At 38.2% G+C, this 21034-nt stretch overlaps 1 protein-coding gene and 1 long non-coding RNA gene across 4 annotated transcripts in view; one reads left to right on the top strand and one right to left on the bottom strand.

The window, feature by feature from the left end:
- LOC116560807 overlaps window positions 1-2444 on the bottom strand; it is a 21566-nt gene extending 19122 nt beyond the window's left edge. For both annotated transcript variants that reach the window (XR_004273144.1, XR_004273143.1), the window contains exons 1-2: window positions 2199-2444; window positions 326-399 (exon numbers count right to left, since the gene is read on the bottom strand). This is a non-coding gene — a long non-coding RNA (uncharacterized LOC116560807). The remainder of the gene's footprint in view (window positions 1-325; window positions 400-2198) is intronic.
- Window positions 2445-2455: 11 nt separating this feature from the next.
- The window catches only part of PCDH10 (protocadherin 10), a 59585-nt gene continuing 41006 nt past the window's right edge, over window positions 2456-21034 (top strand). The window contains exons 1-4 of one of the 2 annotated variants that reach the window (XM_032292280.1): window positions 2456-5939; window positions 7503-7561; window positions 8094-8200; window positions 16460-16765. In XM_032292280.1, the coding sequence (XP_032148171.1) occupies window positions 3309-5939; window positions 7503-7561; window positions 8094-8200; window positions 16460-16765 (3103 nt within the window). In that variant the 5' untranslated portion in view covers window positions 2456-3308. The remainder of the gene's footprint in view (window positions 5940-7502; window positions 7562-8093; window positions 8201-16459; window positions 16766-21034) is intronic. The other variant, XM_032292281.1, reaches the window with a different exon arrangement.

Below are 21034 nucleotides of genomic sequence, written 5' to 3'. Positions count from 1 at the left end.
AAAAAAAAAAAAAAAAAAAAAAAAAAAAAAAAAAAAAAAAAACGCAGCTCAAGCTCAAGTGTTACAGTGGATGTAGTGATTATTTACAGGCAAATCTGGCCATCTCTCCATGTTTTCATCTCCACCTCTGGAAGCACTCTGGCTCTCAGCATACGACCCAATCAGCTCAAACTTCATCCACATTTCGGGGGCAGAAACCCTCTTCCCCAGTTTCTGGATCTGCATTGTCATTCAGCTACACGTCTCTCACATGCAAACACGCGCTCACTCGCGCGCACACACACAAGTGTTTCCATGCTTACAAATGAACACATTAGAAAATTACCGTCATTTTTTAAAAGGCTCCAGGATTCTGACGAGTCAGCTTGAAGACCTCAAAACATTTCATTTCTTGCAGATCTGAAGAAAAAGAAAGGGGGGAGGGGTGGGAAGCACAGATAAAATACCGTATTAATATTCAGATACACTATAGTCTCCTTTTCATTGATCCACAGGTCCCTTTATACACTGCCGCTCCATTCTCAGCCGCAGACGTGATGCTAAAATCATTTTAACTGCAGCGGTTTTCGCTTGGCTTTGGCCAGTCTTCAATTTACTGCAGCTGGTAAAGGATTAGCCATTTTTGCTGCCATCCTTTCCTTCTAAGCGCTCAAAGGCAGGACCCATCTTCATGAAAGAGCCAAGTGTGGGGGCCAGGGGGACTGGTCGTTGGCTGCGGTGGAAGCGCAGAAAGCAGGGCAGTAGACGTGCATATGCGGGACTCTCAGAAGCATGTCTCCGGCTACAATCACGCCCATGGACACTTGCCCTCCTCAATTCCCTGCCAGAAGGGAATGGCAACGTACCTCTGGGTCAGGAAAAGGACTCTACTTTTCCCGCAGGTTGTGGTGGTGGTATTCTCGGATCATTCATTACCAGAAAGCAGCAAAAGACCTTCCTATCTCTTTGCATAAGAAGAAGATTGAATAGGGGCTTCTGTAGTGAATAAACAACCAATTCCTTACTAGTAGCCCGTTAATTTATATATATATATATATATATATATATATATATATATATATAATTTCTATATCTTTCCTTAGAGAATTGGCATTCTATCCACTCTCCAGCATTAAGGAGTTCGCGCTGTGTTTTAACTTCACAAGAACTAGCTGTGTGGATGTGCCGCGTTGCCCCTGTGCCTCCGGAATGGGCACTCACAGCTGGTCAAGCGCGTTCTTCAGAACTCAGGGAGGCTCCGTGGGGGCTTACACAGAGCTGAGCTCTGGGCCAGAGAGGATGGATGCAAGTACCGTGCATGTGCAAACGTGTTCGCAGATACCCGCAGCGGTGCACACTTGGGTCCCGCGTATGCACGGCTCCTGCCCACCACCCCTCCCGTGTTCGCCGCCGCCCCACTGTCCTCACGCAGCGGGCTGACCCCAGGCTCCGCAGAAATCAGTGGTCTAGTGGTCTAGTCTAGCCTGGTGGAGAAGAGGATCGATCTCCAATTGAAAAAAAAAAAAAACAAATTAGAAAATAGCCGGTGTTCCAGCCGCTGCGTGGCACTTGGCTGCACGAGGCGCAGGGATATCAGAGACGCTTTGCAGCGCCTGGCGGTGCTGAGTGCCGGGTGTCCGAGAGCTCAGCGTTAGGATGGCGGGCTCGAAGGAAGCGGCTCAAAGCAAACTCCTCAGTCACTGATGAACGCGTTCACAGGTCAAAGCTAGGTCCTCAAGTGAGTTAATCTACTTGGTAAGTTATTTTGTGAATATATATTTAGGGAGGAAAGAGGCGCGTCGAACGCGTCTGCACGTCTATAAGCGCTGTCACCCCGCACCCTATAGCGTGAATTCCTCCGCTTTTTAGGACCCACCTCCACCCCTACTCCGACTGCTTCGCCGCTTTCCACACGGCCCCTTCGACCCCTCACGCTTGGATTGACACATGCCATACAATACCCACTTTTTAAATGCCCTGCCAGTCTTTGCTAGGGTCTCTTAATTAGGTAACTCTTGCCAATTAGTGGCCCTGCGCTACTTTTTCCCCTTCTCGATGATTTATTTCCATGATCCGTTTTCGGGAAAATACCTTAAAGGAAAAAGAATGTTAGCATCATTGGAAATCCCGCTCCTCAGAGAGGATACCGCAGCTGTTGCTATTATGTTTTCACATTTGCTGATGCAAACAGGGGAACCTCTCTATTCCCTCCCCATTACCTGCGGCTGGGGACTGGGAACTTTCCGAGGCAGTGTCCCCAGCCAGCGCCTCGGGACCTGCGGGGCTGTTCTCGCTCTCACACTCACACTCACCCAGGCCGCCCGGGCGAGAGTTCTGTCCCGCCCCGCCCGGCTGCCGCGTGACGTTCTGTTTGACGGCCGGTTTGGCCAATCATCGGTAGCCCGGTGGGTGGTGCTCCTCTGCGATTTGTTGGCAGAATGAGGGCGCTGCGCAAAAACAGAGAAGCCGAGCGCTCGGAGCTCAGAAACTGCCAGCCCAGACCACAGGCTCAGAGGCTGAAGCAGGAGGAAGGACTGGAAGGAAAAAGAGACAGGTTAGAGGGAAAGAGGCTTGGGAAGGAAACAGCAGAAAAGAAACTGCTCATTACACTTACAGAAAGGCAAATAACGGTGGAGATGAGAACAGAGGGAGCCAAGACGATGAAAGACAAAAAATACAAATAGAGCGAAAGAGGAAAAAAATGTCAAGAAGAACATCCATCCGGAGAAATGAAGAGAATGAAAGTTTTAAGCTGCAGAGCCTGTCTGTGCTTTTCCGGCACAAAATTCTCTCGCTGATTTTAAGCCCTTTTGCATTTGCCAGCCGTTGACATTAAGAGGCATGTTTAACGGTGCCAACAGCATCTCCTTTTCCTTCTCCTCTTCCTCTTCTTCTTCTTCCTCCTCCTACTCCTCTTTTTCCTCCTCATTCTCCTCCCATCAGCAAGAAGACAAACCGAGGACAGTCTTGAAATATCGAAATTTCCTCTTTGGGATTTGCCAGCGCCGCGTTGCGCCAAGACTGTCGGAATAAAGGACGCTGACTGTTGTATTATCATTATTTTATTAATTGGTCAGTGGAAAGATTACAGATGAGGAAAGGGGACGCCTGCCACCCTTCCTGTGCTAAGATTAAAAAATGAGGCTGGATTGCGGGAAGCTCTAAAATGAAGCAAACGGAGTAAGATTTTTAAAGACAGAAAGCCACAGGAGCCCCCACGTAGCGCACTTTTATTTGTATTCTTCAGATTTTTTTATTTTTTCGTTGTGGTGGGGGAGGTGATTGGGTGGCTGACTGGCTGCGGGAAGCTACTTCCTTTCCTTTTGGAGATGATTGTGCTATTATTCTTTGCCTTGCTCTGGATGGTGGAAGGAGTCTTTTCCCAGCTTCACTACACGGTACAGGAGGAGCAGGAACATGGCACTTTCGTGGGGAATATCGCTGAAGATCTGGGTCTGGACATTACAAAACTTTCGGCTCGCGGGTTTCAGACGGTGCCCAACTCAAGGACCCCTTACTTAGACCTCAACCTGGAGACTGGGGTGCTGTATGTGAACGAGAAAATAGACCGAGAGCAAATCTGCAAACAGAGCCCCTCCTGTGTCCTGCACCTGGAGGTCTTTCTGGAGAACCCCCTGGAGCTGTTCCAGGTGGAGATCGAGGTGCTGGACATTAATGACAATCCCCCCTCTTTCCCGGAGCCGGACCTGACGGTGGAAATCTCTGAGAGCGCCACGCCAGGCACTCGCTTCCCCTTGGAGAGCGCATTCGACCCAGACGTGGGCACCAACTCCTTGCGCGACTACGAGATCACCCCGAACAGCTACTTCTCCCTGGACGTGCAGACCCAGGGGGATGGCAACCGATTCGCTGAGCTGGTGCTGGAGAAACCACTGGACCGAGAGCAGCAAGCGGTGCACCGCTACGTGCTGACCGCGGTGGACGGGGGAGGAGGGGGAGGAGGAGGAGAAGGAGGGGGAGGTGGCGGGGGAGCCGGCCTGCCCCCCCAGCAGCAGCGCACCGGCACGGCCCTACTCACCATCCGAGTGCTGGACTCCAACGACAATGTGCCCGCTTTCGACCAACCTGTCTACACTGTGTCCCTACCAGAGAACTCGCCCCCAGGCACTCTCGTGATCCAGCTCAATGCCACGGACCCGGACGAGGGCCAGAACGGTGAGGTCGTGTACTCCTTCAGCAGCCACATTTCGCCCCGGGCACGGGAGCTTTTCGGACTCTCGCCGCGCACTGGCCGACTGGAGGTAAGCGGCGAGTTGGACTATGAAGAGAGCCCGGTGTACCAAGTGTACGTGCAAGCCAAGGACCTGGGCCCCAACGCCGTGCCTGCGCACTGCAAGGTGCTAGTGCGAGTACTGGATGCTAACGACAACGCGCCAGAGATCAGCTTCAGCACCGTGAAGGAGGCGGTGAGCGAGGGCGCGGCGCCCGGCACTGTGGTGGCCCTTTTCAGCGTGACCGACCGCGACTCAGAGGAGAACGGGCAGGTGCAGTGCGAGCTGCTGGGAGACGTGCCGTTCCGCCTCAAGTCTTCCTTTAAGAATTACTACACCATCGTTACCGAAGCTCCCCTGGACCGAGAGGCGGGGGACTCCTACACCCTGACCGTGGTGGCCCGGGACCGAGGCGAGCCTGCGCTCTCCACCAGTAAGTCGATCCAGGTGCAAGTGTCGGATGTGAACGACAACGCGCCGCGCTTCAGCCAGCCGGTCTACGACGTGTATGTGACTGAGAACAACGTGCCTGGCGCCTACATCTACGCGGTGAGCGCCACCGACCGCGACGAGGGCGCCAACGCCCAGCTTGCCTACTCTATCCTCGAGTGCCAGATCCAGGGCATGAGCGTCTTCACCTACGTGTCTATCAACTCTGAGAACGGCTACTTGTACGCCCTGCGCTCCTTCGACTACGAGCAGCTCAAGGACTTCAGCTTTCAGGTGGAAGCCCGGGACGCTGGCAGCCCCCAGGCGCTGGCGGGTAACGCCACTGTCAATATCCTCATAGTGGATCAAAATGACAACGCCCCTGCCATCGTGGCGCCTCTACCAGGGCGCAATGGGACGCCCGCGCGTGAGGTGCTGCCCCGCTCAGCGGAGCCGGGCTACCTGCTCACCCGCGTGGCCGCTGTGGACGCGGATGACGGCGAGAACGCTCGGCTCACTTACAGCATCGTGCGTGGCAACGAAATGAACCTCTTTCGCATGGACTGGCGCACCGGGGAGCTGCGCACAGCGCGCCGAATCCCAGCCAAGCGCGACCCCCAGCGGCCTTATGAGCTGGTGATCGAGGTGCGTGACCATGGGCAGCCGCCCCTGTCCTCTACCGCCACCCTGGTGGTTCAGCTGGTGGATGGCGCCGTGGAGCCCCAGGGCGGGGGCGGGAGCGGAGGCGGAGGGTCAGGGGAGCACCAGCGCCCCAGCCGCTCCGGTGGTGGGGAAACCTCGCTAGACCTCACCCTCATCCTCATCATCGCGCTAGGCTCGGTGTCCTTCATCTTCCTGCTGGCCATGATCGTGCTGGCCGTGCGTTGCCAAAAAGAGAAGAAGCTCAACATCTACACTTGTCTGGCCAGTGATTGCTGCCTCTGCTGCTGCTGCTGCGGTGGCGGAGGTTCGACCTGCTGTGGCCGCCAAGCCCGGGCGCGCAAGAAGAAACTCAGCAAGTCGGACATCATGCTGGTGCAGAGCTCCAATGTACCCAGTAACCCGGCCCAGGTGCCTGTGGAGGAGTCCGGGGGCTTTGGCTCCCACCACCACAACCAGAATTACTGCTACCAGGTCTGCCTGACCCCTGAGTCCGCCAAGACCGACCTGATGTTTCTTAAGCCCTGCAGCCCTTCGCGGAGTACGGACACTGAGCACAACCCCTGCGGGGCCATAGTCACGGGTTACACCGACCAGCAGCCAGATATCATCTCCAACGGAAGCATTTTGTCCAACGAGGTAAGGCTGAAGCGAAAGGACCACCATCTCTCATCTCCTCCATCAGAAAGCCTCCTCTAGCCCGGCCCTTGTATCTCTGGTGCACTGTGTATCTATTTTTAGGATGTTAGCTTATTTGTATCGTTGTGGGAGCGCAGATGGGCGGTCGGTCACCTTCTCCCACTCCACGTGTAACCTAACTTTCACGTTGTTTCACCCTTTCACATTTATTTTCATTCCGTCCCCTTGGTACTTTGCCACCTTGTGCTCCCTAGTTTGCTCTCCCATCTTTCATCTAAAACCTTAATTCCCGTCAGTCCTTTCCCTTCTCAGTAACCTGGGGATAAAGGGAAAGTGCCTGAAGGGAGAGGGAAATGTGGAGGAGGGACTTTTCAGCACTGGTAACGGTCTTTTTGCTTTGCATCTGTCCCAGGCGTTAATAAAGTGGGTTCTATTTTGCTTTGTTTAACGATGCTTTCAGTTGCGTGTACAAGTAAGCTATAGATTGTTGAACTTTACACAGTTGTCTAACCTCGAATGCATGTTTTAGTGAACAAGTTATCAGATCCTTGTCCTCTGAACTCGGATTGCAAAAAAAAGCCTTCAGTTCGGCTCTGGACAGCATTTACAGACGCTCTTGAAGCCGAGCGCCCACTCAGTGTGAATTTGAATGAAGTTGCTTTGGCACAAACCCCTGTTAAGAGTAACCTAACGAAAGGCTTAAACAATTGTTGTCTTAAATATATCTTTTTAGCTGATAATCACCTTCTTGCCTCTGTTTTGGATAAATCACTGCTGTTGGCTTTCTTCATAAAAGAATTTGGCTTGTCAATTCTGACTTATTTTTAAAAGGATGGAGAAGTGACAAAGTTGGAGGGTGGGGGTTGGGGAGAGAACAAAGTTGGTTTATGTAAAAGAAAGTTTGGACGGGAAAGGTGTGTGGGTGGTAGAGGTGGGGAGGAGAATGCAGAAGGCCTTTGGAGGGGAAAAGAATGGGGGTGTGGGGGCGGGCAGGATTATGAACTCCTTTCCTAGCAGGTTATTTTATTTGAGTCTTAGACTTTATTAATTGACTTTCATGAATATTTGTACAGCTCATTTGTATCTTAAGCACATTTTGAAAATAAACAACAACATAATTTCTTAAAATACCCAAACTTTTTGCTTATTGAGCGTGCTGTTTTTCTTGTGTCAACCAGTATGCACCTAAACACATTTTTAGGCCGCTGAAAAAAAGACTGCAGAATATAAACAGGTTGACTGTTAGAGACAATAGTATATAAGCTCTAGCTATGAGGTCATTTGTATTTTCTCTTTAAACACACACACACACACACACATATTTAAAGTTAGCCAATTTTATTTTTTTAACCTTGACAACTGACTAAAATGTGGATTCAAGTGTCTCTGCGTATCTCCCCTGCCCTTACACAGCAAACACTGGGCTCAGGTCTTAGGAGAGCTTGGAAATTCATAAAAATCTATACAGTTACTGAAAATAGGTATAGTTTCTAACCTCAGAAGTAGACTACTAGTTCACCCCATAGCATTCAAATGCTCTTGATTTATTTATTTTTTTCCTAGACTAAACACCAGCGAGCAGAGCTCAGCTATCTAGTTGACAGACCTCGCCGAGTTAACAGGTATGGACTCTTTTTTCCCTAGCAGTTATGGACAATTTACAACCGAGTAAAAGTAGGAAATAAGTATATCATTCTAAATTAAAATATAAAATGTATGAAGTAGTTTCAATTAGGGCAGGACATAAATATGGACTATATTGTGTTTCCTAGACTACACTAAAAATTACATTATATTTTATTTATATACAACATATATATTTGAATATGCTGTCAATTTACACTCCTACACAGCTTCTGATAGTCTTACTGTTCCAAATATATATCTATTTTATGAAAATAATATGCACATGTATTTAGCTCCAATTATAGAATAATGTCTAACCTTTGCATGACTTACGTGTTCAAATCGACTGTTAATTGTTAATTTTTAAAGAGTTGCGCCTAGGTTATAAAAACTAGCTTTATGCAGAAACAAAGCCAACTAAGAGGTCTGTGCATCTGCAGCACCATCTGTGACCATGTGGTGGCAGAAGAATGTTTCCTGTGTTTCTTCACCTTTTTAATTCTAATATTCACATTTTTGTACTTCTAGTTCTGCATTCCAGGAAGCCGACATAGTAAGCTCTAAGGACAGTGGTCATGGAGACAGTGAACAGGGAGATAGTGATCATGATGCCACCAACCGTGCCCAGTCAGCTGGTAAGTGTGATCAAAGGGCAATCTAAATGCTAACTTTTATAGTTTTTATTTTTAAAAATAAATTCAGGAAGGATGATGTCCTAGGCCTTTTTCTGCATGTTTAATGCTGGTAACTCCACAGACAAATAGTGTCACTCTATTTTGATAATTGCAAACTTAAAGAGAATTGTAAAAATGCAATGTTCCTTTGGAAAGTTAAAGTTCGGAATTCATTGTGGAGTATGTCAGATTATGAAATATGTCTTGCTTATGTAATGTTCTTTAATGTACCCATTACATACAGAAAGCCATAGCTCTCTCACCTGGTGCAGTCACCAGTCTTCAGTCAATTAAGCTATTCTTAAACTAGCTTATGGGTGAGGTAACTGAAGATGGATAAAATTGATTGACCTGCACAAGGTCACTAGAGAATAAATGGATGACTGAAGACTAGAATCCACATTTCTTGTTTCCCAGGGCAATACATTTTACACACCACCAAGTATTGAATGAGAAAGTGATGGTGATTAAAAGTCATTAATGGTTTGAAAACAGGGTTTCTAATCTTGAGTCTTAGGCTCCAGAACAGTAGGTAATACGTGATAATGTGTATTTTCTGAAGTGTCCTTGGTTTCTTCATATTTTCAACAGGGTCCATGACATTATCAAAAGATAAACTCTGAGCATAATTTGTATGTGGGTTTGATGGTAGTCACTGATAGGGTTTCAATGTGATATATATTTATTTTATTTTACTTTTCTTTTTATAAAGTCAAGTTTTATGAGATCCTGGTAACTCTGACTACTAATACTAAAAGGAAACTCTTACATGAAATAAAATAGATATGTTAAAATGAAAATGATTTAATAAACTTCTAGTGTCCTTCCTAATTTTTTGTTTTTCATCTTTGAAGGGTGTTTATTGAATATTTTACTTTTTCTATCTAGTTTTGTGTTTGTATGACACACGAAGAAATGGAAAGGCTAGTCAACTTTTCTAACTTCTGAAAATGTCGATCTTAGACTCTCTCTGGGTTCAACTTGGCTCTCTTGAGATTGGACCTTTATTTTAGCTAATAATGTAACTATAGAGTGATAGATTCTTACTTTCGAGGTGGTACTAGTCCTCGAGAGCACCCATTCCTTAACACACTAGGTGGACCTCTGGATGGTGCTGAGGCAATGTGTCAAAGGGCAGTGTACACCCCACGGTGGCCTGGCAGCAGTGGTGGCTACAAGCCTCTCACTTGGCTAATGTGTGCTGTGTCTGTGGCTGCCTTAGCCTTGGGAAACCCAGGCAGGAGGAAGGGAAAAAAGGCTGCTCAAGGGTCTCTTTATATTGCTGTGAGTCATTAATATGCAGACCTAATGAGACTTGAGAACTGCCAAGAATCCCCGGAGGTCCCTGCCCCTTGCGGGCCTTCACGCTAAGTGAACAGAGCATCTATTTAGTGTCTGGGAACCTGACAACAAACCAGATCTTGCCAGAAGTTTATATGTGAGTACAAAGTCCCTTTCATTTTTGCCCTATATATGGCATATGATTTATTGTTATCTTTAAAAACTGTGCATTTAGAATTGCTCATTCCTGTTCTTTTTTCAGAGTTTCTAATTTAATTGTCAGCCTTTTAAAAGTTTTAAAACAAAATGGTTAATGTTTAAAAAAGAATATCTGTTGCATGCTTCTTTGGATGCATTTTACTCCTTTCCCACCCCACACTCTCTGCTTTGTTTTTTCTGTAGCACTTCAATCTCAATGAACATTTCAATTAGTTTAGTCCCTCAGACATAATGACCCCTAATAACGTAACTGAAGAAAGAGAAATGAATAAACATCTGCAAAAAGAGCCAAGTTTGGAAGATAGCTGAGAACATATTCTTATCAGCGCTTCTTCCCAGTAGCTACTTTATTTCACAGTCACTCAGTGTTGCCGTTTTGGTAATGTTCCTTTCAAATTATTGGAGAGGTCAAAGCATTTAAAGGAATACTAAAATGTTAAAATGTGTTCCAGAAAACATTCTGGCAAGGCAATTTTTATTTTTCTTTACCAAAATGTTAGAATTTTTTCCCCTAAGTTCTTAAACATTAAAAATATTACAGAATTAGCAATCTGTTTATGTATCTCATTAGTAGTTACAGGGCAGTCACAACATACTGGGCACAATAGCTATTTTAGGATTGTAATAAAGCACTTATGTTAAGAAGTGATTGCACCTTTGTGTGCTGAATTGCAATCAGATATAATGTCCAATTTTATTGTAGGAATGATTTTGAAGTGCTTTCTTTTTTAAGTATAAAACCTCAAATGCAGAGAATTAAAATGTATTTACTTAAAGACTTTTTTCAATGCACACTGCTGTTATGTACTGTAAACCTCACATGAAGCAGTTAGACTATTTCCAAAAATTTAAGCCTATTTCAGATACCTGTGTTTTATTTAATTGTAAAGCCAGATATTAATGTTCTTCCAATTTTGCAAATTTAGGTAACACTGCTCATAGCACAGCTTTCTAACTTCGGGATGGGGAAAAAAAAACAAAAACTATACAGTAAGCAAATCTCACTTAACTAGGTTTTAGTAGGGAAAAGTTAGATTATCAGGAAAAAATAACATTGGAAAGATAAAGACTCCAAATTATCTCTTTCAGTTTGTACTCCATTCCACACTATAGTATACAGACTATTTAGCTTAGTGCTTCACCTGCTTAAACTTCCGAACTTTTTCTTTATTCCTATTTCTTTTTCTACATTGACATTATTCTGTATTATTTATTTAGATATGCTTTCTATTTATTCTTTTATGAATAGTTTTCTTTTTTTGTTCTATCTTCCACCCCCTCCTTCTTGCTTTTCTTTTTTTCTAAGCCATTTGCTGTCACCAATCTTGTTCATAGAAGGGCTTTAAACATGAAGGCAGCTGCACAGAGAACCACATAAGCTTTTTCAGTTTTCTACTGCACCTGGCTCCATGTGTGAAATTCTTCGCCTTGATCAGTCCTCTGTGACACTTTCTTTGTATAGCCTTGTCAAGGTGCTTTCCGTTTTTTTCAGTGCACTATTGATGTATTGGTTAGATATGGCAGAAGTCCAAGGAGAAGTGGTAAATGCATACATAAACCATCACAAGAGGAAAAACTGATTAATCACAGCTCAAATAGCCAAAGACTTGGACTTTAAATAAATATATTTTCAACTTATTATGTCATTAGATTAAAACATAATTATTTTTTTCTATTTTAGGGTACAGATAGAATATTTTAAATTGTATATTCTTAAACATTTTAATACTATTTGAGGTTATCTACAGTGATCTGTTTAGTAGTGAGAAGTTGCTTTCCCATTACAAAATACCTGCACTGTCAATAATGCCAAGTTAATTTTAACTTTATAATTTATAAATATAAATTTTTTTACTTTATAATTTATTTTTTATTTTTAATATCTTGTGCCTTTAAAAAAATATGTTGAAGAGAGAACCCTAAAAAGCGATTGAATTACCTGTTAGATGTTCTCTGAAAATTGTCAAATTTCTCTTCAATAATTTTTTATTTCAGTTATAGGAGAACTTATTTCCAACTATGTTTAATTTTTAACTAATTCTAGATATATGGATACAGATATAATGCATGGTCAAAATTTGGCTATGAATTTTAAAAATAAAGTGATGTGATTGGTCAAATATTCCAAATTAGTAGATAAAGTATATTGAAAGGCATTAAGCAATTGCATTACTACAATATCAGCAATATAATTCTTGGTTTATTATAAACACAAATATCTATTTCCCAACTCCACTAAGAATTTAGATAATTGCCAAATTTGTTTTTGGGTTTATATATAAAGTGAATTTATACAATTATTTATAAAACCTCCTTCACCGGCGAATCTTTGAGCTACAACTTGAAAACGTGGAGAGATTCATAACTGCAAGCAATATCTAAGACAAAATATTGAGAGGAAATAGTAAAAAATATATACATTATGAAAGATTACAGGTAGGGAGAAAATTTTGATAGACGTATTTTGATTTTTTCATCAGTGAGTATGTCAATAAATACCTGCTGCAAAACCATGTTTTCCTAAAACATACTGCAATTTTTGTGGTTACAATTAATATATCTTAAGGAGTTAAAAGAAGACTGGAAATCTTCTCAAAAAATGAAAAGTTTTTTATTTTCTTTAAAATTAATTTATTATATTTGGAAAAAAATAAACTTTTTGAATGAAAGCTTATTGCACAAAAAGAAATATTCACACAATATTGTATTATGACATCCACCAAAAAACTGCAGAAATTTAATACAATTCTAATATTTCTGAAATCACAGTTTGATCCCAGTGGAAATACTCACTGCCTCTGAGTATATAGGATAAGTTACATGCCAGTTGAAAACCATGTACTTTAAAATTTGTCTGAACGTATCTTCGCATAACAGGCAGTCTATCACATCAGCTGTCATTCCTTTTGGAACAGATTATTTCTGAAAAGTGGAAAAAATAAATAACTAGAAAAAGGGGTTACAAGTAAAAATATTTGTTGAAATGTTTATTAGAAATTACCAAAATTTCAAAACTGAGGTTTGGAATAATAGATATTGGAGACTCTGAAAGGTGGAGGACCGAAGCCAGGGATGCGAAATTATCAATGAGTACAATTTACACTATTCAGGTGACGGTTATGCTAAAAATCCAGACTACACCACTACACAATAAATTCATATAACAAAATCACACTTGTGTCCCTAATGTCTATTTATTGATTTTTTAAAATTAAATTAAGGTTTGGCCTGTAATTTTCTGTTGTAAAAATCTCACAATTTCCATAGTAAGGGCATTTGAATGAAGAAAAGGAAAATTAAGTTAAACTTATTAACCTTTGAGCCATCAATTTGAGTTCTTAAAAAATTGTAAGATCGGTGTTAAAGTTATGCATTTTAATATATCATAGCTACTGTAATATCTGGCATCCTTGTGCATCATGAAGTCATTTATCATAATAAAACTTAAACATACCTCTGGTTATTTGGTAAAGTACTATATTTAATGGGACTAGCAATAGATGATAAAACTTAAAATAATGTGAATTATGCAATGTCTTCCTGAGGTGAGGAATGGTATAGGAATCAATTTATGTGGCTCTCAAACTATATAACTACACAACAAATGAAAAAACCAATTTTCAATTAATTTTTTCTGTTACTAATTTGAAGTTTATTGATTTAATATTTATGTTACGTTTTAAATGATTGTTTCTATGTCTGATTTTCTTTCTGAGAAATAGGTACACTTACCAAAAATACTAGTGAAACATTTATGTACAATTTGAAACACTTTACCTTTCCTTTTAGTTATATAAAGCTGAGTATTATTGCTAAAAGACTTCCATTTTAAAAGGATTGATTCATAAATTTACTAAGCACATTATTTACATGTTTTTTGCCTCTGTAGAGTGATACTGTTCTTTAAAGAAAAAACTTTTCTATGTCCCTCAATTTTTTTGCCATGTACATGCTATACTTTATTTTTAATAATAGATTCTCAACTCATGTGAATTTTGTTATGTAATCTAAGGAAATTTCAAACAAACTCAAATAATCAAAAGAGGCAGAAGAAAAACATACTTGCCAAATAAGAAAATGGACACATTAGGATATAAACTACATAAAAGTAATTTCTACCAAAATCAAGCAATATTTTAGCATATGTTGACATACCAGTTTATTAAAATTTTGTGTGGAATTGTCATATTCACAATTAGAAGAGTAGTTGGGCCTAGGTGCAAAAAAAATATGTGAAAGGTCGTATATTGTCTTATTTAGCGTATTTAAAACGATATTTATCCCTCATGTGAAGAAAAATGGTATTAGCTCAAATTTTGCATTAGCACTTATCTTTATCAGGATAAAATGGAACAATTCTATCTTTATATTTGAATGAAATTATATTGGCTATTCAAATTGAGTATATCTTAAGTTTATTTTAAAAATAAAAAATTGCTCATAATAATTATACTCTCAAAGATAATTTCTACAATCAAAAAAAATCAATGTTCCCCATCATTCTGTTACTTAATAGGCAGCATTTACATGTCAGAATATAAATCTTCTCTCTGGTTCTGTAGCTTCTATCTAGTTAGTATGTAAACGTGTATCAGGGACATTCTATTTCCCTTTCTCTTTTTCTTTTTATGTATCTTCTTGCAAAAATAGGATAAAGGAGTGAGCTTCTCTGGTGTCTAGTGAAACATTTACATGTTCTACATGCTGTTCTCAGTCAGATTCCTTAATCTCAGCTTCAGCTCACGTTTCTGTTCCTCAACAGTTCACTGATCAGTAATTTATTTCCAGACTTATACAGGAAAATTATAAGTGGAATATTATAATCAAAGTCAGACTTAGCACTCTACATAGTTTCATATAAAATTTTAAAAAAGTCATTACGCAGTGAGATTAGTATATGATAAGAAGGTTGATGTTTTCTTTTTTTAAATTTATGTAATTAGCTTTACTTAACTCCAAAATACTTGTGGATAATCTAGAGTATTAATTATTTTGAAAAATTATTTTGTTTATTTTATATATGCAGATAACATATATAAAAACACACATTAATCAGTAGATAACCAAATATTTTCAGGAATATAAAAACCAAAACTTGCTCAAGATCTCAAATCACTTGTGATATTAATAGAAGTAACAATCAAGTATGTTCATTAAATAAATATCACTTTTTGATTTAAAAAATGTTTTCACAGTCTATGCTTGGATTCAAGTTTCTTCTCTACATACTAATAATATAATTTTGTTTTTCAAATATATTCTGTTTAAAATTTTTAAATTATTTTTTAATTATTTTAAATATTTTTTTGGGGGGTGATGGGTTTAGTGCTCTGATTTTTTTTCCCAATTCTTTATTTTATTGCATTTTAGGTTTTGGGGTACATGTGAAGAACATGCAAGATTGTTGCATGGGTACACATGTGGCAGTGTGATTTGCTGCCTTCCTCCCCATCACCTACATCTGGTATCTCTCCCCTTGCTATCTCTATTTTAAATATTATTTTAAAAACTAAAGCGGCCCACTAGATGCTCTCGTTCCACACCCAGCTCCACACCAGTGAGCCAGGGAGCTTCTTACCCATTTAAAGCTTGAGAATAGGTTGAGACTGTTTCGGCCCTGTTTTAGTTGATAGGTATTTTACTATGTTTAGAAAAACATTAAAATGCTTTTTTTCTTTAAGTGTTTTTCTGCGTAGTGCTATATATCAGCATTAATATCAAATAGTATTCTGTAGTGCTTGAAAATTCTTATGCTTTTCTTAAGAAACTGAATGGCATTTCTTGATCGTAATCAGATAATATTTCTAACCTTGTCAAAAGGAAGACAATGAAATTTGAAGTTGTCATTTTAAATCTTGGTACTATAGGATTAGTAAGTAAACAACTCTCTGTTGACTAGGACAAGTGTGCTCTAATATAGAGCATGTAATAAGGTATTTGTCAATAGTATCTGCAGTTGATTTACACTGCATTTGGTTACCTTGGTTTCACTAATTACAGTCATTTGTTCTGGATTTGTCTAAGGTGGTAAATGATAAGTGGTTTTTTAGTAATGTGGACTACCAGAGTGTCATTGAGAAATACCTTTAGGAAGTCATTTCCTAGGAGCCTCAGAAAGCATGCTTTTGGCTTCTAATGAGATTGTGTTTTATTCTGGTTATTTACTGATTTTCCTCTGTGTATGCCACAATTCTGTTGAATTTCACTATCTGTTTCATATTCAAATTTCATAATCTAAATATCATTTTTAGTGCTTGACGTATTTCTCGTATTTATTTGTTTTTAAGAAAAAAGTCAGGTATTTATCATTGTTAGGGATTATGGACTTTAAAGCTTTCACACCTTGTGTTTTTTTGTCTGTTATGAACTTCCCAAGAGATTTGTATAAAGATGTCTACTTATTTTACTCACCATTTCTCAGTTATTTAAATTGTTTAGAGACAATATTTTTTCCCAATACCCTAAGTAGTTTAGAAACATTTATTTCAGGGGCCTCTTTGCCAGAAGTCTTATCTTTTACATTTGCAGATCATTTTCTCTTTTTAAATTGATGAACAAAAATGAGACAAGATGATGTTTGATTCCTGTCAGATTAAACCAAGAAAAATTTGTTAAGACACCTTCACTTGTCACCCTTTATGCTACCTGTAATCTTACACTGCTAAGTATCTGGTCATGTTGGTGAAGACTACATCCGTACTTTCTTTTTTCTGCTTACAGGTATGGATCTCTTCTCCAACTGCACTGAGGAATGTAAAGCTCTTGGCCACTCAGATCGGTGCTGGATGCCTTCTTTTGTCCCTTCTGATGGACGCCAGGCTGCTGATTATCGCAGCAATCTGCATGTTCCCGGCATGGACTCTGTTCCAGACACTGAGGTGTTTGAAACTCCAGAAGCCCAGCCTGGGGCAGAGCGGTCCTTCTCCACCTTTGGCAAGGAGAAGGCCCTTCACAGCACTCTGGAGAGGAAGGAGCTGGACGGACTGCTGTCTAATACGCGAGCGCCTTACAAACCACCATATTTGAGTAAGTATTACACAAAGGGCCCTGTAAAAATGTTCTCTTTGAGGAGATAAAGTTCAACATTCCAGCCTTTTTGGTAAAAATGGAGTTCAGGTTTTTTTAAGAAACAAGTATAAAAGTGACAGGATGCAGGCAGCAATTTGGTGCACTATTCTTCATTTATTTAAAATAATAGGTTCCTCTAACATTGAGACATTAGTAATTGCACTCAACTCTTTCATAATATGGGACTATATTCTTCAAATGGTTTATTTTATATAATCATTGTGAACAATAAAAATACTTTGAGATTCTATATTTCCTTTGAGGATCTTGGTAATGAAATTATCTCATTCTGTGCCACATAGAAATATTTTCCTTTTAGTTAATGAAAAAATATTACTGACACTTCAATATCTTGGACAAACTACATAAATAATGTTTGATAAATATAAAACTCATAACAACTCAATCAAAAGATGACTTATCTTGTGTAGCAAATCCATCCTACATAATGTTTTATTTCATCTGCTACAAAAATAACTGTGGAACTATAAGCTAGAAACAAAAGATGTGACAGATTGTAGATATATCATTTCTTTTATGATTGATGAAATAGAAAAGTAAAAGTGTTTTTAAAAACTTAAAGGAAAAAGAAAAGCAGAAGAATATTTTAGCCCTTATGATGCATAATGTGAAAAGCATAGATTGAATGCATTGAGGTTGTCGCTACTAACCTGGACATGGATAATGCAAATGGACAGGTCTTATATGCTTAAAGGAGTGGTCTTTAATTAGATGCATACATTGTGGTGACAAAAATAGTCAGGTGGTGTTTTATGAAGGATTGTTTTCAGCTTTTCAAATTACCCAGAACCACAAATTCCCCAGCATGATGTACCACTTTAGCACTTCAGAACTAAAACATCATTTGTTTTGCTTTATTTTTGAAGTTATACAAAGAGAGAACAAATACTTAAAGACAGAAAATACTGGGATGTCTACAATGCAATTTGGATGCTAATCCAATTAAGTTTAACTCACAAATCCACACATGCTAGAATTAAAGTAGCCTAAACTCTAATTTTAATAAGTGAAGAATATGATGTGATCTTTGTCTGTGAAATTTAATTCTGGATTTAAAATTAATATTTATTATTAAAAGTAAAACTTTTCTAAATTTTAAACAGCATATTTAACAGCTGTTTCACTTAAACTAAGAATATATATTAGAGAAATACATTATTAATAACTTCAAGGCAAAAGTGAAAGGGTATATAATTCAGAGTAATAAAAATTTGTATTTCTAAATAAAAATATTTGCTTTTACCATATAATAACTTCAAATATAGTGGGTAAATCTACTTCAAATATAGTGGGTAAATCTACTTCAAATATAGTGGGAAAATCAACTTGCCCTCTTTTGCGCTTAGTGAGTACTGATCTTGGTGAAATTACGCTCACATATAGACGCGGAATTTTAAACATCTATAAATGTTATTTCATTACTGGCTAGATTTTTTATTAATAAGACTAATGGAAACAATTTTTATTATTAAAATATTAATGCATATATTTTACTGCAAATTTTTCTATTTCTTAAGAATCTGGCATTTCATTTAAAAATTTGATTCAGGAATTATGAAATGTATTAATGTTTATGTGTGTTGCTAAAAAATCAGAAGAATGCATTGTTATTTCACCAGAAAAATTATTTGCACATTATTCATATATTTTCATTTTCACATATATGAGATGTATATTCATATTCATATATATATATATATATGAATGAATTAGTTCTTAATAGCAGTTTTTTTCCCCTGATCTGTTTTAGCCAGTTCATACTGCTCAAAATTTAGGGTTTGGGTTGAAGTGTGACCTGAGCGGAAAATTTGCAGAAGAATAGCTATTTTGTTGTTTTCATTTATACTCTTCTTAGTTCTTCATACAGCTTCAATCATGTCTAGATTTGTTTTCTTTGTATTCAACTTTTAGTATTTAATGTCATCTTAGAGTCATACAATTATATTTAAAATTACACCATGGCTCTGAATTAATAAGCATAAAACATTTATGGTTAGTCTAATAACACAAACTATAAAACAAAACTATTCCTGACCATTTTGCCCCCCAAATTCATATGGTGATAGTTTTTAATACTTGTGTCCTTTTTCATTCAGAATAGAAATAAGTGTCATCTTCTAAATCTAAAGCAAGTCCCTTACATAATTTTTAAAAATCGAAAAATCGACACTAATTACTTTATTTGAATCAGAATGTTTTAATAATAATTGAAGTTGTATGTTTGTTATTTTTTTTTTTTTGCTAAATATGCAGTTAGTTTCTAATGAACATAATGTACATTTTGATAGTAGGAAAAATAGTGTATATTTAGTTATGTTTTTGTAAGGTTCTAAAAAGCCTAATGAGACTGCCACTGTCATTTATACAAAGATGACAAGGAAATGGCGACACACTTCAAAATACAAAAGAGATCGTTGTCAATACCGAGAACTTTTTAATTCTATACCTCTGAATGCTAAAGTTAAAACTATAAAATGCAAGGAACCAGCTTTTACAAAAAAATAGGTGAATGCAAACATTGAATAATGTACTTCATGTTCTTAAAAATATGCTTACAGTTATTTTTCTTTTTATTCTTTTTTATTTTAATGCATTAACAAAAGATCCATTAAAGTATACATGATGTATTTAGCAAAAGGAGACTTTTTAAAAATGAGGAATAATTTTGAACACATCATTCAGTATTTGATAAGTTATTCATGAGCAGTTTCTGAGCTTGCTTTCTCTTATTTTAGTTATAATGTTACAGTTTGCTAAGTTGATATGAAGCAAAGGGATACACTGAAAGACTGAGTAAATACATGTAAACATGTAGAATATGGCCATTTGTTCAGAAATGCCATGTTTAGATTTATCTTAAAATGTTAAGGAATATCAGTTTTACTTTACCTTTAGTTTTTATTAGTGCAATTAAAAACACTAAAATACCACTTTCATTTTTAATTAAAATTAATAATTGCCTACAGCACTTTAAATAATCATGTTAAAATGAAAGAAAATATTTTCTGGAGTTTCCAAATAACATTGCATTTTTATCATGAAAATTTTAAGGATTTGTTTAGAATCATAGACATCTTATTTAAAGTAATCCAGTCTTTCAAAATGAAAGAAAATATTTTCTGGAGTTTCAAAATAACATTGCATTTTTATCATGAAAATTTTAAGGATTTGTTTAGAATCATAGACATCTTATTTAAAGTAACCCAGTCTTTCAAATGAGACAATAAGTTATATGTTAAACAACCTGGATCTTCACAGCAAATAAAAAATGTAAGATTAATATAAAGCCAAGAATGTAATTGATAAAAGTTATATTGCTATTATAATTTCAGAAAATTTTACTAGTCAAAACACTTTAACATTTTTATAGTCATTCTTGCTTATGGGTTTTGGCTTGATATTTTGAACACCATTTCAAGATTTTTGTCAGTAAATGAACATGTAATGCAGTTCCAATCAGCCAAAGCAATACAGTAATAAAGGCATAAGTATTTGTTATTTCAATACTTGTTGATTTCTTGCCAATATAGTCAATTCCTAAAGATTAAAGATAATCATAAGATTCTCAATGAAATTGCATTAAAATATACTTGTGAAAATATTTCTTTAAGTGTCATACAGTGATAAATTGGACTGGAAAAAGTGAAAAAAGCTGCATTATAATACCAAAATTTCTAAATCAATGGAGCTTTCCAGAGTCTAAAAGGGACCATTTATTTTCATGGCCCATACTGCCTTCATATTATACAACATTTAGACTAGTCCAAGTATACCAAAAATCATTCTGGCTGTCTCCTGACCTAATTTTATTTTTGCCAACTTGTTAACCTTCTTGAAATTTCAACTCTATTCATCCACATCATAATTTAAAAAATAAATTTCTAAAACAGTGTATTCATAATACTGCTAAAACTTTACCTAGACCTTTTATCAACAAACTTTATTTGGGGGAAATTTTTTAGGCATCTATATTATGTCTGTGTGCACTTCAAGTTTTTAAGTTGATTGAAATTGTAGAACATGTTTTGTTTAGTAACATTTCTTCCAATCCCTTCATTATCGCAGCCTGCCTTCTGTGAGTTTTCATAATTTGTTGAACTCAGTAATGTAGTAAGAGCATATATAGAATTGAAAATGAAATGAATTTTCTCATTGATACACATCACCCTCATATTTAGATACCTCTGTGTAGTGTTTTCTCTAGGA

The sequence above is a fragment of the Sapajus apella genome, unplaced genomic scaffold (assembly GCF_009761245.1).
Source record: "Sapajus apella isolate SASKATOON/1434 unplaced genomic scaffold, GSC_monkey_1.0 scaffold27, whole genome shotgun sequence".
In the NCBI taxonomy this organism is placed as follows: Eukaryota; Metazoa; Chordata; class Mammalia; order Primates; family Cebidae; genus Sapajus; species Sapajus apella.
This window is presented reverse-complemented; position numbering and strand designations above follow the sequence as displayed.